Consider the following 13,872-nt stretch of genomic DNA (forward strand, 5'->3'; position numbering starts at 1 on the left):
CGCTGAGACGCCCAAGGGCATTTGTTCGCGCTCAATAAATGTTATAAATAAATAAATAAATACGTGGGCTTTGAGCCAGCCCATTGCTTATTAATAATAATAATAATAATAATAATAATAATAATAATATTATTATTATTATTATTATGATTATTATTATTGCTTATTGCTTTGAGACAGCCCATTGTGGAGAAGTGTGGCTCACCGGTTAGAGGAGGCAGACCCAGAAGCAGAGGTCGGCCCGGGACCAGGGTTCAATTCCTGACGCGGCAGGGTCTTGAGCTCAAATGTCCATGGACTCGATAATTCTCGCTTCGGTGCCTACTTGAATCAGGGGTTCACGCTCTGCAACTCTGGGCAATAGCTTGCTCAATCTCCACTACGGCCCCGCGGCGGGGTGCCTGGATTTCACCTTGGGGGTGCCCAGCTGGGCTATCCCACAGGGAAAAACCAGGACGGGTTCCCAAAGCAAGCGCCGAGATACCCTTTGTGGTGATATGTGCGCTATATAAGAAACTACATTACATTACATTACTATTGCTTGGCTTTATTGTCAATCTCCTTTGCTTCCTTCATAAGCAATTGCTTTCCCTCCTTTTCTTGTGGGTGTTATTCCCAAGGACAATAGTTTCTTAACCATTCTTTTGATTGGACTACTTCTATCCTTTTACTAATCGCAACCAATGAATTGCTTTTTTAGGTCAAGCCTGGGCAGTGCATGCGCTGCTCTGTGAGGCATGCTGTATTCAGGTAGGAATTTGAAGCTCCGCCCATATTTTTCATTAGCTTGTATTATTGTCCACTGTAAACTGTGACTGTTCATTGGTCAATAGGCTTAGAAGTCCCTCCTTAGTACCGCCCTGTTTTATTTTGTAACCTCCCATGGCGACACCCCCTGTTACGTGTGTTGTTACTCGGTAGGCTTTAATTACAGCCTCTGAGCACTATTTTCTCAAATAGCTGTGTCCTGCCTGCTGTTCTGTGTGTTTGTGTAGGTAGCTTTCACTGTTGCTTGCAATGCTGTGTGCTTGTCATACGTGAAGGAAGCTTGCACTGCTGCTTCCCCAAGAAATACATGTTCTCTGTCAGAGGGGACCTTGATTGCCTCTGCTCTGTTTAGCATGAGGAGAGTTTACAGTATTGTGGGATGTGCTGTTCTTTTTCTGTGTGGAAGGAAGCTTGCACTGCTGTTGCTGCCCGTGGTGCGCCGTTATGTACGAAGAAAATTAGAGCTGCTGCTGCGCTTTCTGTGTCGTCTGTGTTTGAGGGCATCCTTTAACTGTTAAATGTTCTTTTTATGGCACCACAGGCAGCTCGTTCAAGTTACTAAAATTATTTGATCCAGTTCTTTTTTTTCTACGGTAGGGTGTGTTGCGCGTTTCTTTGTAGAGCAGACATTTGTGGGATCCAGAAATAAAACAAGTGCTACACAAAGGCATTTAAAATAAATATATTGTAAGAGTACAGAAAATCAATACTAAAAAGGATTGAACTAACAAATACACATCCGAAGTGGAAACCGATGATCCCATAATGCCCTGCGCCTGTCAGCCTCTTCTCCACTTCCTGCTTGTGTTCTATTCTGTTTCCAGGGTGCTTGCTATCTTCCCCATCTATTTCACTCACCTGCACCCCATGCCTGCTTCCCTCGTCTCCCTGCCACTAGCTCCACAGTGGCCAAGCGCCTGCCCAGCTCTTTCTCTCTGTCCCCATGGTCTTCCCCCTATCTTTTGTGCCTTGGTCAAGCCCCTTGACTCTGTGATGCCTGTCCTCCTCCTCCCCACTGCTACCTGGGTCCTTTTTTGTCCCACTGGGCCTTCCCTTTGCCTTTCTTTCTGCCCTGGTGCCGCGCAATTGATTAGAAAGGTTGGGGAAATCATTTTAGGACTGGTGGACACACCTCAGATGCGCCAATTTAAAATTTGCTACGTCTGGGGTATGAATGTCAACGGACAGATATTCAAAATGACTGGCATAGAACCAAAATCAGTGTCTAGGTCAGAAAGGGCTCCCATCTTCATATGGCGTAGCATCACTCTCATCCAAGTATTATTGTAATTAAATGTTTTCTGGACAAATACTGTGGTGTGTTTTAGGTTATCCGAAATCGTATAGCTCAGCGAGTTGAACATTTGCGTAGATCGTATATGTTCCATTTAGTACCTCATTCAAGGTTTTGAGAGATTACTGCATCGGTATTTCTGCATCTAGGATGACTGATACCACGGGGATCTGTATTGACGAGGTGCAGGAATACTGAGCAACTGAAATTTCTTAGGAGCCACGCATAATGAGGGCTTAAGTTGGCAAATGCATTAGTAGAAAACTCTATGTAAAAATAAATAATTTATGAATACTGCTTAAATGTCTATGCATTGGAAATCTGTGGAAGAAGGCCTTACTTATGGCTCTGTTACAAATGGAATCATTGATCAGGCTTAATGTACCTTTTATTCAAAGACAGGTGCCTTGCAGTTTTTTGCTCTGCACTCCTATTGTCGTAGAGCAAGTCGGCATTTTAGTTTAAACAGTCATGGACATGTTCACCGGATGGCTTTCAACTTCATTGGAGTGCAGTCCTATTTTCAGATACATTTCGAGTAATGGGTTACATTTCTTTACCAATTCTGAAATGCTGTGTGCTTTTAGAATACTTAGTTTTCGATATGTGTGGCATGTAAGATAGTTTGCTGCCTGAATTAATGGTTTGGTGATGATTTGTGTCTGACTTGGAGATCATGTTTCAACTTCTGTCATACCTGAAATTTTGTTTTCCTTAGAGTAAAAAATTGAATAAAGTCAAATTCGGTAGTAGTAATAACACGTTATGTGCATGCCCCCCCCCCCAAGTTATACCTAGACTGATGTTTCTCCTATCCTCTAACCCATGGGTACTCACTAACATTTTCCCGAGGGCCGCCAAGTTTGGTCTTTGGTGTGACCGAAGGCCACACTGCCAGCAGGGGAGGGGGTTGGAGAGTGGGTGTAGGGGAAGGGAAGCATTTATATCTACTGGCTGAAATCAATTGTGCAGTGTGAAACCAAAAAACCTGGGATGAATACCAGCTTCTCTACTTTACCAAATTGTGTGACCCTGGACAATTGTTTTATTTTAATTTCCCTCCTTTTTCTTCATTATCACATATAAAAGGACCTCGAAATATTTGACTTAAGGATGCGTACTGTACAAAATTATTGCTGGGGGCGAGGGGGTGGAAAGCATGAACGTTTCTAAATTCATGTTTGAAAACCATCACTTAAAAACAAAATACTGCTGAATGCACTACTAGAATTTGATTTACTAAGATGAAATCAAATTCTACCGGACAGTGAAATACAATTTTTGAATTTTGAAAAGACTATTGCATTTTTACATGTTTGCTGTCTTTAAAAATGAAGATGTTCCTAAAATGAAGGGCCTAGTTACTTCCTTTCCCTAACTGCAATTAACCTTTAAATTAGTGCTTGCTGTATATATATATATATATTTTTTAATGTTAGCGCTGAGTCGAGTAAACAGCAGCCAAGTGCTGCTGCTGCTGTTCAGGGGGGCCGCATGCAAAGGTCAGGAGGGCGCATGCGGCCCCTGGGCCCTACTTTGAGTATCACTGCTCTAACCTAAAAGACATAAGCTCCCTGCATAATTAATTGCCCATATGCCACTCTTTTTCTTAGCTAGATTTGTCAATTTGGCTAAATCTCTGAACTCCATCCATGACCCCAAACTGATTATCAATTCTCTCATCAAAACTTTTGCTTGGAATGTGATTGTCGTTTGAGGATTATTCGTAACCCCAGACCATTCATTCTGAGAGTGGACCTAAACCTAATGGTTCATGCTGTGGAGATAGCGCAAATCAGATATCACTGATATCGCAGCATGTTACTTACAAAGTTTTACTTGACAACTCCCCCCCCCCCCCCCCCCCACCCCCAAAGCTGTCCTATCCTTCGCTTCTCTGCTTATTTTTGGAGCTGAGAAATTCTAGTTTATCACATAGTACTGACAATCCTCGAATGGCTTCGACTCTTAGCGTGTAGCACACGATGGCTTACATCACCTGAGAAGCACCCTCTTATGTTCCAGAAAAATTAACAATCTCTGGTTCGTGCAAATCTCCGAGACATACAGCACCTCTGTGACTACTTCTAACTTTTAAGAATAAAATCCCCAAATATTTGATTTTTTTCATAAATGCCCTTAGTAGCACTAGCTAAGAAAAGCATTTACTCTCAATCCACATGACTTCGTGCTGAACTCGGACTTCCAACGGTATGCTCTTAGATTATTATGTCTCTGTCGTCTACCTCAGAGTTTCTTTATTCATACTCGCAGATTACTCGGTCCCTGCAGATGTCCGACTGTCTGCTTTACTTCTCCTTCGCTCCCTACACGTTGCGTTTAATCCTTCATCACCTCACATAGTACTTCCATCTTCTCTTGTCTCCACTAGAACATACAGCAGTAAACCTGCGTTTCAGTAGCAGCCGGTATCTGGTCAAATTAGGGAGGTGGGGTGGGGTGGGGGGTCGGTTTGGAAGCGGAGACATTCAACAAAATAAAAAAGAATTACCTGCATCCCGATCCGATCTGGCTCCGATGTTCTGATCTGGCTTGTGCACTGCAGGCACAGACTCCCAGAATCCCCTGTCGCCAATCCTGGCGCTTCATAAAAGCAGCATCAGAATTGGCCGGGGCGCTGTGGTTAGATTTGTCCTCTCAGGTAGACTGGGAGCTGGTGCCTGCTCTCTCCAACCCAGCAATGCAGCTCTGTTGGAGAGCGCTTCAGTACGCATGACTGTTTGGCCAAACCGTCCTGTGCACTTATTACAAGGCAAAACACTCCTCCACCAGCCTGTCATCTCTGGCCCCGCCCGCAAACATTGGCTCCGACCAGGCCCGGACTGGCCATTGCGGGGACCGGGCAATCCCCTGGTGGGCCGCATGGTTGGGGGCCGGTTTTGGCCCCCTGGGGGCCGTTTTTGTTACAGGGTCGTTATGCTGCAAAAACGGCCCTGTAACAAAAACGTCCGAAAACCGGCCCTGGCACGTAGCGCAGTTGCACCTCCTCCTCCTCCCGGAGGGGGGAGGGGGCCGGCCGAGCACTTTGCCAGGGCCGGTTCTGGTTCCCAGTCCGGCCCTGGCTCCGACAGCCAAAATAAAACGATAATAAACAAGCGTTTATTACCGTTTTATTTTTCATTATTTTGGCTGCTGGTTGAGGGAGGGATAGACGCTCCTCTGCCATAGCGGAGGAGCGCCGCTGCTGCGTTTCCCCAGTTTTTCCCATTCTAAAATAATCCTGACTCTAAAGAAGTGGCTCTAAAACTTTTGACTTCAGTGGACATCCATTTAATCATTACTGGAATCCTGGAACCCCCAACTGAATCTATATTGGAATTTGGGTACCCCCACTGAGACATTATTGAAATCTGGGAACTCCAGCCTAAGCAACTGGGATGATTTGAACAGCAAAATAATACACAAAATTATGGAAACAAGCATTCGTCAAACAATCGCGCAAACGTAATTCTAATAATTTTTTAAATATATTTTAATGGTAAGGTTGGAGCTTTTCTAAAATCAATCGCGGCCACAGATTGTCGATACTATTTCCTGTTTGATGCACTTGCACTGCCCCTATGATTCAATCTGAGGATACCAACTTAATTTGTAACCTCTGATTTCAAATTCCTTCACATTTACAGCACATTTTAAAATTTTCAGTTGGACATTTTTCTTTTTTATTTATAAAATGAGTCATGGGCCCCTTCAGTAGATGTCACTGACCCCCAGGGGTCCCCGGACCACAGGCTAAGAACCCTGCTCTAGGCACTCATCCACCGCACCCCTTATTTGCATTCATGCCATACCTTTTCATTCCCTTTTATAAGCTATTCATTGCACCAGTGGCCTGTCGCCTCTGTGGGTGTGCTTCTCTCTTCTAATAGGTGTGTCTCAGCTACCCACATATACCCTATGTAGATCTATCTCTGTTATTATGATGCACTCCTCCACCGTGTAAAGTACTCTGCCACCCTTCCTGGGTGTAGACCGCCCTCCATAAGACTTGCACAAATAAATAAAGACTGTGTGCCTTGCGATGAACCTTTCACTGATATCATTAACCTGTGGCATGCATGAGGGAAGCTGGTGCTGTTAGGTGATGGACATGTTCTATAGACCCGGTCCAGTCCTATGGGTTTAGTGACGCCGTGAAGAATTTTGCTATCCAAACCTCAAAAAGATTGGCTTTGGAAATGCTGGTTCACAAATACTGCCTGTCGGTTCTGCTCCAACTGAGAATACATAGTCTTGGCAGTTGCTTCTTAATGCAAGATGGCGTCACTTTGGCCCACTTAGAAGAAATACTTGCGACCATGGCCTCGCTGTTGTGGATGTTAGAGCAGGCACATTGGATGGAGACCCTGGACAATGTGTGGTAATCATTTTTTCGTGTAATGCTTCTACATGCACTGCCTTTGTGGTGAAAGTTGTCATGGTATGATAATTTTCAACACAAAGCACTGCATGTCGTAGTCTGGATGCCCAAAGCGCTGATACCTTGGCTACTTCTGTCGGTGACAAGTGAAAGCAGGAAGCACAAGTCACGGTCATGAGAGAAGAACTGATTCTGGGGAAGGAGGCGAAGCCAGTGACGTCATTAATAGAGGGAAGAGACCGACATTCTGCTATGGGGATATTGCCGCAGTGCTATTGAGAGGTGGGGAATAATGAACATATGACTAGGCTGCTGAGTGATGTTTGAAGCAGAGCCGTACTCCTGGTCAACTGATAGTCTTCCGACCCGTGTTCAGCTTAAGCATCTGAATTCTGGTTTCTCTTTTTTATTTTTTCCAGTGTTGAGGTAAATGGATGACTTGGATCTTCAGCAGCAGCGGGACAAGTGGGAAGACGAACAGCAAGGAAAGAGGTGAGATCTGTTGAACGTAACCCTATACGACCCTTCTGTGAGTACACTGGTTGCTGCCCCTCAGACTGCTTGATGTTGTTAAACAAATACATTGGCATCTCAATAACAGTCCTGATCTTCTTGTCAGCCCGCAGACTTTTATTTGGGAAGCTGTTGAGCAACAGAGGCTTAATCCGCTCCCACAAAAAAGTGGGTGGTGAATGGGGTTTCGGAGGCAGTGATACACCGCCATGTCTCTTACCGGCAGGCGTGATATTGCATCCTTCTCTTGCCTGGACCCCAGTGTTGGGCTGGAGGTCCAGTCAGTTCTGGACCATACGGCAGAGTGGTCCAACGAAGGCTCAGGAGTTGCCAGCCCAGAATCTCCACATTCTACACATTGAGAGTTAATTGAAATTACATACTTAGTGGTTAGACTGGAAATCTGGAACATGCTGCTCACCATGGACCTACATTTGGCAGTGAATTTTGACAGAAGGTAGCTCGGTTCCCTGGTGCATTCTCATTAATTTGGTGCACAGCAGACGTAAACACAAGTGGGTTTCTGTTCAAGTGCTTTATATTTGTGTTAGACGAACACCTTAGAACTGAGTTGGTCAACTGCTGATAAGACGTTGTATTGTGGAAATGGAAAAGAGAGTATAGAGTCTTGGTACATAGCATGATGGCATCTATGCTTCTATCCAGGACACAAGTCCTAAAAAAAGATGAAGGTGACTAACCAAGTTAGGCAGTATGCAAGTGACATCATGGCACCACAGTGCGTGACATTGCACATGGCATCACAGAAATTGGCATCACAACCCATGAACTCACAAGAAGTGGCATCACAAGACGTGACGTCAGCTCTTAAGACCTCTCACATATGTTTAGCAGGTCTATCATGAGTAAATTTGCGTGCACTGCAATATTCAACAAATTAGTTTTTGCGTCGGGGTTGCGCCAAAAAACTGACGCAACCCGATGAAAAATCTGGGCCTCAGAATATACATTTATTTTTTAAAACAATGTCACAAAGAAATTAGCTAAAATGAGAAAGATTGCAGTAAATATGTTCAGCTTCATTGGTTGCAAAGTCTGCATTTTAGAATATCTTATGGGGTTGAGGCACCTACTGCAGAGATTTTTTGTGTGCCAACTATATCACGGAATGATAATAATGGTAAGATAATTCTGAAGGTTAACGTATTTGCTGGATAGAGCTTTGTTTTGTCTACTTCCAGTGTTTAATCAAAGTAGCATACAGGGTCAATATGTCTCCTGCAAAGCACATTAGGTAACACACAAATTGCAGATTTTTATTTTATCTAAATGTGTGAGTGAGTTACTGCTTTTAAGACAGATCCCTTTGTTACTTGCAGTTCAAGAATTATAATCCTACTACTATACTACAGTGAGCTATGAAGGACATGTGGCTCCTACACTTTGTAATCCTCACTGTTCTATGTACCATATCCTGTACATTGGATTATACAACAATTGTTTTTTTGTCTATGTATAATCTGTAGGGGTGATGTAAAGCGCTCTGACACCCTGCAATGGGATGAGAAGCGCTATAAAAGAAATAAAACAAAAGAGTGACATTTCATTCATTTGTGTAAACACTGGGATAGACTAACACATCTGACAATCTTACAGTGCATGAATATCTCTCATGCAGGGACTGAACAAAGTCAAAAGCATGCCTCTCTTTAGTACCTGCAAAGAGATGGAATGTGAGCCTTTGTTTTCCCTCCATTGCAGTTAGGTGAGGATACTCTGATGGCCCCTTAACTTCCGCCTTTGTTATGGGCCCGGCTGGAATCTGACCCCCCACTCCCCTGCTCTTAACGAAAGCAGACACGTGCAGGCGCCGTTGAATGTGTCCCGGTGTCGGAATATTAAATCGGAACGAGTTTACCATGTTTCTGTGGGGCCCAACCTCTTGGCAGGATAGACAGCGTCCCCCCTGTGAAAAGAGTGGGTAGACCCGGTCCACCCGCACCTACCCTCGACTTCTGCCCGGCTTTCATCTCCTATGCACGTACCAGGAGAGATGGAAACTATCTTTCCAGTGTTTGTTCCGTGCACTATATTAGGAAGGACGTAACTAACCATTTGCCAATTTTGAAACCTGAGTGTGGAGCTGTCTGTTTGTTTGCCCGCTTCTGTTTTGGTTAATAGGCCAAACAACTTAAACATCTATAATAGATCTATTCACTCCTGTTTGGCACAGGTACAGGATTGCGAGCTTATGTCTTACTCACCGGAGCCTAACCATCCTAAAAATAAATGTGAATTGCAGGAAAGTATACACTTCAGTTTGGCCTTGACGTCTGCTCCGTCTCTTAGTAAGTTCCTGTCCGCTTTCTGTGGAAAAGCTGATGTTCCTCTGCTTCAAAAGAAATGTTTGTAAAGGAAACACTGAATCTTTCAAGCGGAATGACTCCTTACAGCGCCTTGAAGGAAAGCAAAGACCGCTATTTCCTAGCAGAATATGTGCGAAGTAGCCCAGTGGATGAGTCCAGACACAGGGGGAAAAGAGTGAAGCTGGAGGCTCTGTGAGTGCAAACATCAGTCCCCATCTGCCCTTCCTTCCCCTGCCTGGGCTTTGTGTTCAATAAGGACAAGTGGAAGTGGAAGGGGAGGTTCTGGCTGAGAGGTCTTCAGACGGGATGGATTTTACATGTAGTTGTTAGCACCTGGGCAATGGTGAAAGCAGGAGGGGAGGTGATGATTTTGCAGAGTTGTGACTTTTACACTATGCCCAATAGTGCTGTTTCAGTGTAGTTTATTGGGACACGAGGGGGCATTTATTTGGTTTTTACCCCTCTCCCTCCCTGGAGAAACCGGTGATAAATGCGCTATTGTCACCTCCACTGCTTTCTCTGACCCACCCCGTTCCTCTTTACATCCTGTGTTAACCGCGCTCACCTTTTATCTCCAGTTTTCTTTAAAGTGGCAGGCGTAATGTCCCCCCCCCCCCCACCCCAAAGCGTTATTATGATGAATAGAAATGTGGATGAGAAAATGGTCTCTGTAGCTTTTTGCTGTGCCCGTAACTTGTGGTGAAATTCAGAGATACGGCTGTATGGTGGTTGTGTAAATGCTGTGTGCTCGACAAGGGCGAATCTGTCTTTACTGCTGTTGGGCATTAAAACAAAAATCAGATCTGCAAGAAGCAACAGATCTGGAAATAATAAAAATATATACATTAAAAATTAGCTTTCAGTGATATTTTTCTCGGACATCTAGGATAAGGCTATGTGTGCCATTGATGGGACAGAAGAGATAAGGCTATAAGTAAATATGAAAGGCATAGCTCTGTGCATGTACGAGGCAAATATTTATAGCAACAGTAAAGATAGGCTGTGTTCATGCACATGTTGCAGTTATCTCTACTATGTGGGTAGGTCACTTGTTTCAAGTTTGGTATGGCCGACTCCGCCTTTCAGCTTTTCGTGGAGTGTAAAATGAGTATCACTTTTCTAGCGCACGCCATTTTAACATTCAGATCAGAGTACCGTGATCCCATTGGCAGGCGGATTCCTGCCAGCTGGCGTCACAGGGGACGCTGGGTGAGCAGTGATGTCAGTTTCCTGCTGTGACCCGGGAGGCATTGTGATGTCACAGCCCTGCGGCCGGTCGGCTCAAGGGTTCTACACACCATTTGAAAAGAGGCAGAGAGTGCAGCCGCTCCCGGCGTCCATCTGTCAGTGCCAGAGATGTCTTCTGTGAAGGGAGCTTAACATGCCAGCTCTAGGTACCGGAACCTTCTGTCTCTTGTGTGTGTGTGTGTGTTGTTCACCTCTTAGACAGTTAGATCTGTCTTTAAAACTCAGTGGGCCCGCAGAAACACTCAGTCTCCTTTGCTGAGGTGCTGTGTGATCTGGTGCTTACGTTGGGTTTTGATGTAGTTAAAATCTAGTCTAGTGATTACGTTGAATTGCTGTGCTGTAGTTAAGTGGAGGCGTACAGTACTGGTATAGTTGGCTTATAGGTTAGCTGATAAATGGCCTGTTTGTTAAATTGTTAACTTTGTATCAAGGTGATCTAAGTTCTAGTCTGTCTTTCTCACTTGAACAAAAGTCTGATTGGGGCAGGTCACACCATCTCCCAGTGCCTCGGCTGCTGTATATGCGAGCACTTGCATAAATCTCTACTCCAGATCCCATCGATTTGGGGGCATGCTGGTGGTAATAGGTTGAATTAGTGACAAGACCTTACTGGAACATCAAGGGCTCAGTGTGTGCCTGTTAGATGTCTGCTAAAGGGGCACTTATACCAGATGGGAATGTACCTACTTGTTGGATCTGTTTTATACCAAAGACAAACATTTTGGTCTTTGGTTCTCCAGCACCTGCCTGATTTTCAAGTGTGTCCAGATTGCATTGTATCTTTTTGCTGGACACCTGCTGAAGAAATCTGTGTTTGGCTTGAAGGTTTGAATCTGAGCATGCAAACTGCCGTTCATCGGTCAGGGCTGGCTTCTGCGAGTCACACTGAGATAGGAAGTGTAATGTCTGGTGCTGTAGCAGTACGTTACACCAATGTGAATTTGTAAGCATCTATGAAGGGCAAAGATATTTTTGTATTGGCTGCAACGTCTGCTCTCATAAATATCTGTGGGGCTAGAGGCCTGGGCTGAGTGTTGCACTGTTCCAGCCCTGAACACAGAAGTGGGCAGCCTGTGTGTCACCGCCAGAGTAGGCCTTTGTGAGGGTGCTGCATGGAATCTGTAAATACCCAACCTAGCTCTTTTCACTCCTGCTCCACAGTGCTGTGTGTGGAACCCTGTTTCAGTCCGATTTGCTTTGACTGTCTTGGTTCTTCTCCATCAGTAGCCCTGCTCCCTACTTCTGTACAGATGGTTTTGTAGGCCTGCTTGGCTTCTCTTTTTGATAGAGCCTCGTTTCTCTCTTCTTTATTTATTGTTGTGCTTGTTTATTTTTGTTGTATTTTTCTGGAGGGAGCCACCAACTAGAGCATCTTCATAAATGGTTCTATGGCTCTGACCTCCTTCTATCCTGCTGATGGATCCCCATTTAGTAATACTCCATAGATAGTTCATTAAAATTTACTGGTTTCTTTTAATCCTATTTTTTCATTTGATGCTTTTGTTTCTCCTTGTTCTTCTCTGTACATGGATCCCCATTTTGTGCTTCTCCATGTACCCATGAGTTTTTCCTAGAGCCCCATAATGTGTGTTTTTTTTTTCAAAGACGGTTATGTGATTCTTCTGTTAAAAGTGTCTTCTTTTTTCTCTAGATAGATGGCTATGTGATTTCTGCTTGGTGTTTCTTATGATATAACCATTCCATATATAGGGTCATATATGGTTTTTTCATTCCATGCATTTCAATATGTGACTCTTTGGTTCTCTCCCCCATCTTTCCTCTTCACATAATAGAATTCTGTGTTTCTACATAGATTGATCATTGTGTTGACTCTTAAGGGCTGGTGAGGCAGGCAGGTACTGACCGTGCATCAATATTTCTGTGTCTAGTTTTTCACTGATTTAAGGGTGTCTAGCATTTTTTTCATGATAGATGCTAATTTGAAATTTTCTGAGTTCCCAGTATCCATTGAATGCTTACACCTGATTTTAAGTTGCCTTCTAGCGTTCTTTTGTGAATTCTGTGGACTTCAGAAGCTCAGTAATTTAATGTTGCATACATGCAGCTCTTCTTGACAGCTCAACACAAATTGGACCAGCTTTCATTAATTAACTTTGCCTACACTCCTGGCAAACCAGAGGGCCTTACTGCAGGGCTCTCTACAAACCCTCCGAGAGAACACCTACATCTGAGTAATGCTGCCAGTTGTCGTCTGGTTTGTCTGGCAGTTTTGATAATCTGGGTCTGAAACCACAAAGCGACGATCGCCCCAAGTCACAGTTTTTGTCCGTGGCACCACTAGTTGGTTCAAGGTGGTGGAACAAAGTTGTCTAGAGGGATTGTATGGAATTAGCTGGTCCCTGAGAAACTGCGGGCCTTGATTATGTAGTGCTTTATAAACTAGACATAAAGTCTTGAACTTGATTCGGTTAAGAATCGGCAGCCAGTGATAGTTCCTTATCGTATCTGAGACCGATTTGAATCTGGGTGTTCCAGAGAGAAGTCTGGCCGCCGCGTTCTGAATGGTCTGCATTTTATTAATCACCCGAATCTGTACATTTGCAAATAGGCCATTACAGTAATCCAGGGAAGATAAAACTAAGGCAACAACCAAAGTTTTCCCGCTTTGTCAGGTAGAAAAGGAGTAATTTTCCTTATCAGTTTTAGTTTATGACAAGCTTTAGCTGCTGTTTTCTTGGCGTGGGCCATAAAATTAAGGCCATCATCACATGTCACTCCCAAATTCCTCACCTTGGAAACTGGCTTAGGTGGAGCTCCAAAAGATGCAGGCCACCAGGCCGGGGACCATCCTGGCGAGAGAGGTCCAAAATTGACCACCTCCGTTTTCTCAGAGTTTAGCTTTAAACAATTGGAGGCCATCCACTCTCCAATTGCTAGCATACCTCCTTGAAAACTTTTTGCCACCTTGTCTCCATCACTGTTTATAGCCAGAACCAGCTGCAGGTCATCTGCGTATGAGGTTAGGCTCATCCCATGGGCTTTAATGAGTTTAGCCAGGTCCGACACATAGATGTTTAACAGTGTCGGACTTTGGGATGAGCCTTGAGGAACCCCACACGGCAGAGACAGTTGAGCTGATTGAAAAGATCCCAGAGTAACCATCTGGGTCCTTCCGGCCAGAAATGAGGCCACCAAATCTTTAGCCCTCAGTTGGATGCCCATTTTTCCGACACAGTCGATCAAGATCTTGTGATCGACCGTGTCGAAGGCTGCAGATAAATCGAGCATCACCAGGACAGCTGTACCTCCCTGGTCTCGGATGACTCTGTCATCCGCTGCTTTGATTAGTGCAGTTTCCGTCCCATGATATTTACGGAAAC

General features: G+C 44.4%; 1 protein-coding gene across 6 annotated transcripts in view; it reads left to right on the forward strand.

The window, feature by feature from the left end:
- Positions 1-13,872, forward strand: part of SOX13 (SRY-box transcription factor 13) — a 222,050-nt gene that overhangs the window by 82,842 nt on the left and 125,336 nt on the right. For all 6 annotated transcript variants that reach the window (XM_086923482.1, XM_086923479.1, XM_086923484.1 and 3 more), the window contains exon 2: positions 6,863-6,935. In XM_086923482.1, the coding sequence (XP_086779608.1) occupies positions 6,874-6,935 (62 nt within the window). In that variant the 5' untranslated portion in view covers positions 6,863-6,873. The remainder of the gene's footprint in view (positions 1-6,862; positions 6,936-13,872) is intronic.

This window comes from Lissotriton vulgaris, chromosome 5 (genome assembly GCF_964263255.1).
Source record: "Lissotriton vulgaris chromosome 5, aLisVul1.2, whole genome shotgun sequence".
Lineage (NCBI taxonomy): Eukaryota > Metazoa > Chordata > Amphibia > Caudata > Salamandridae > Lissotriton > Lissotriton vulgaris.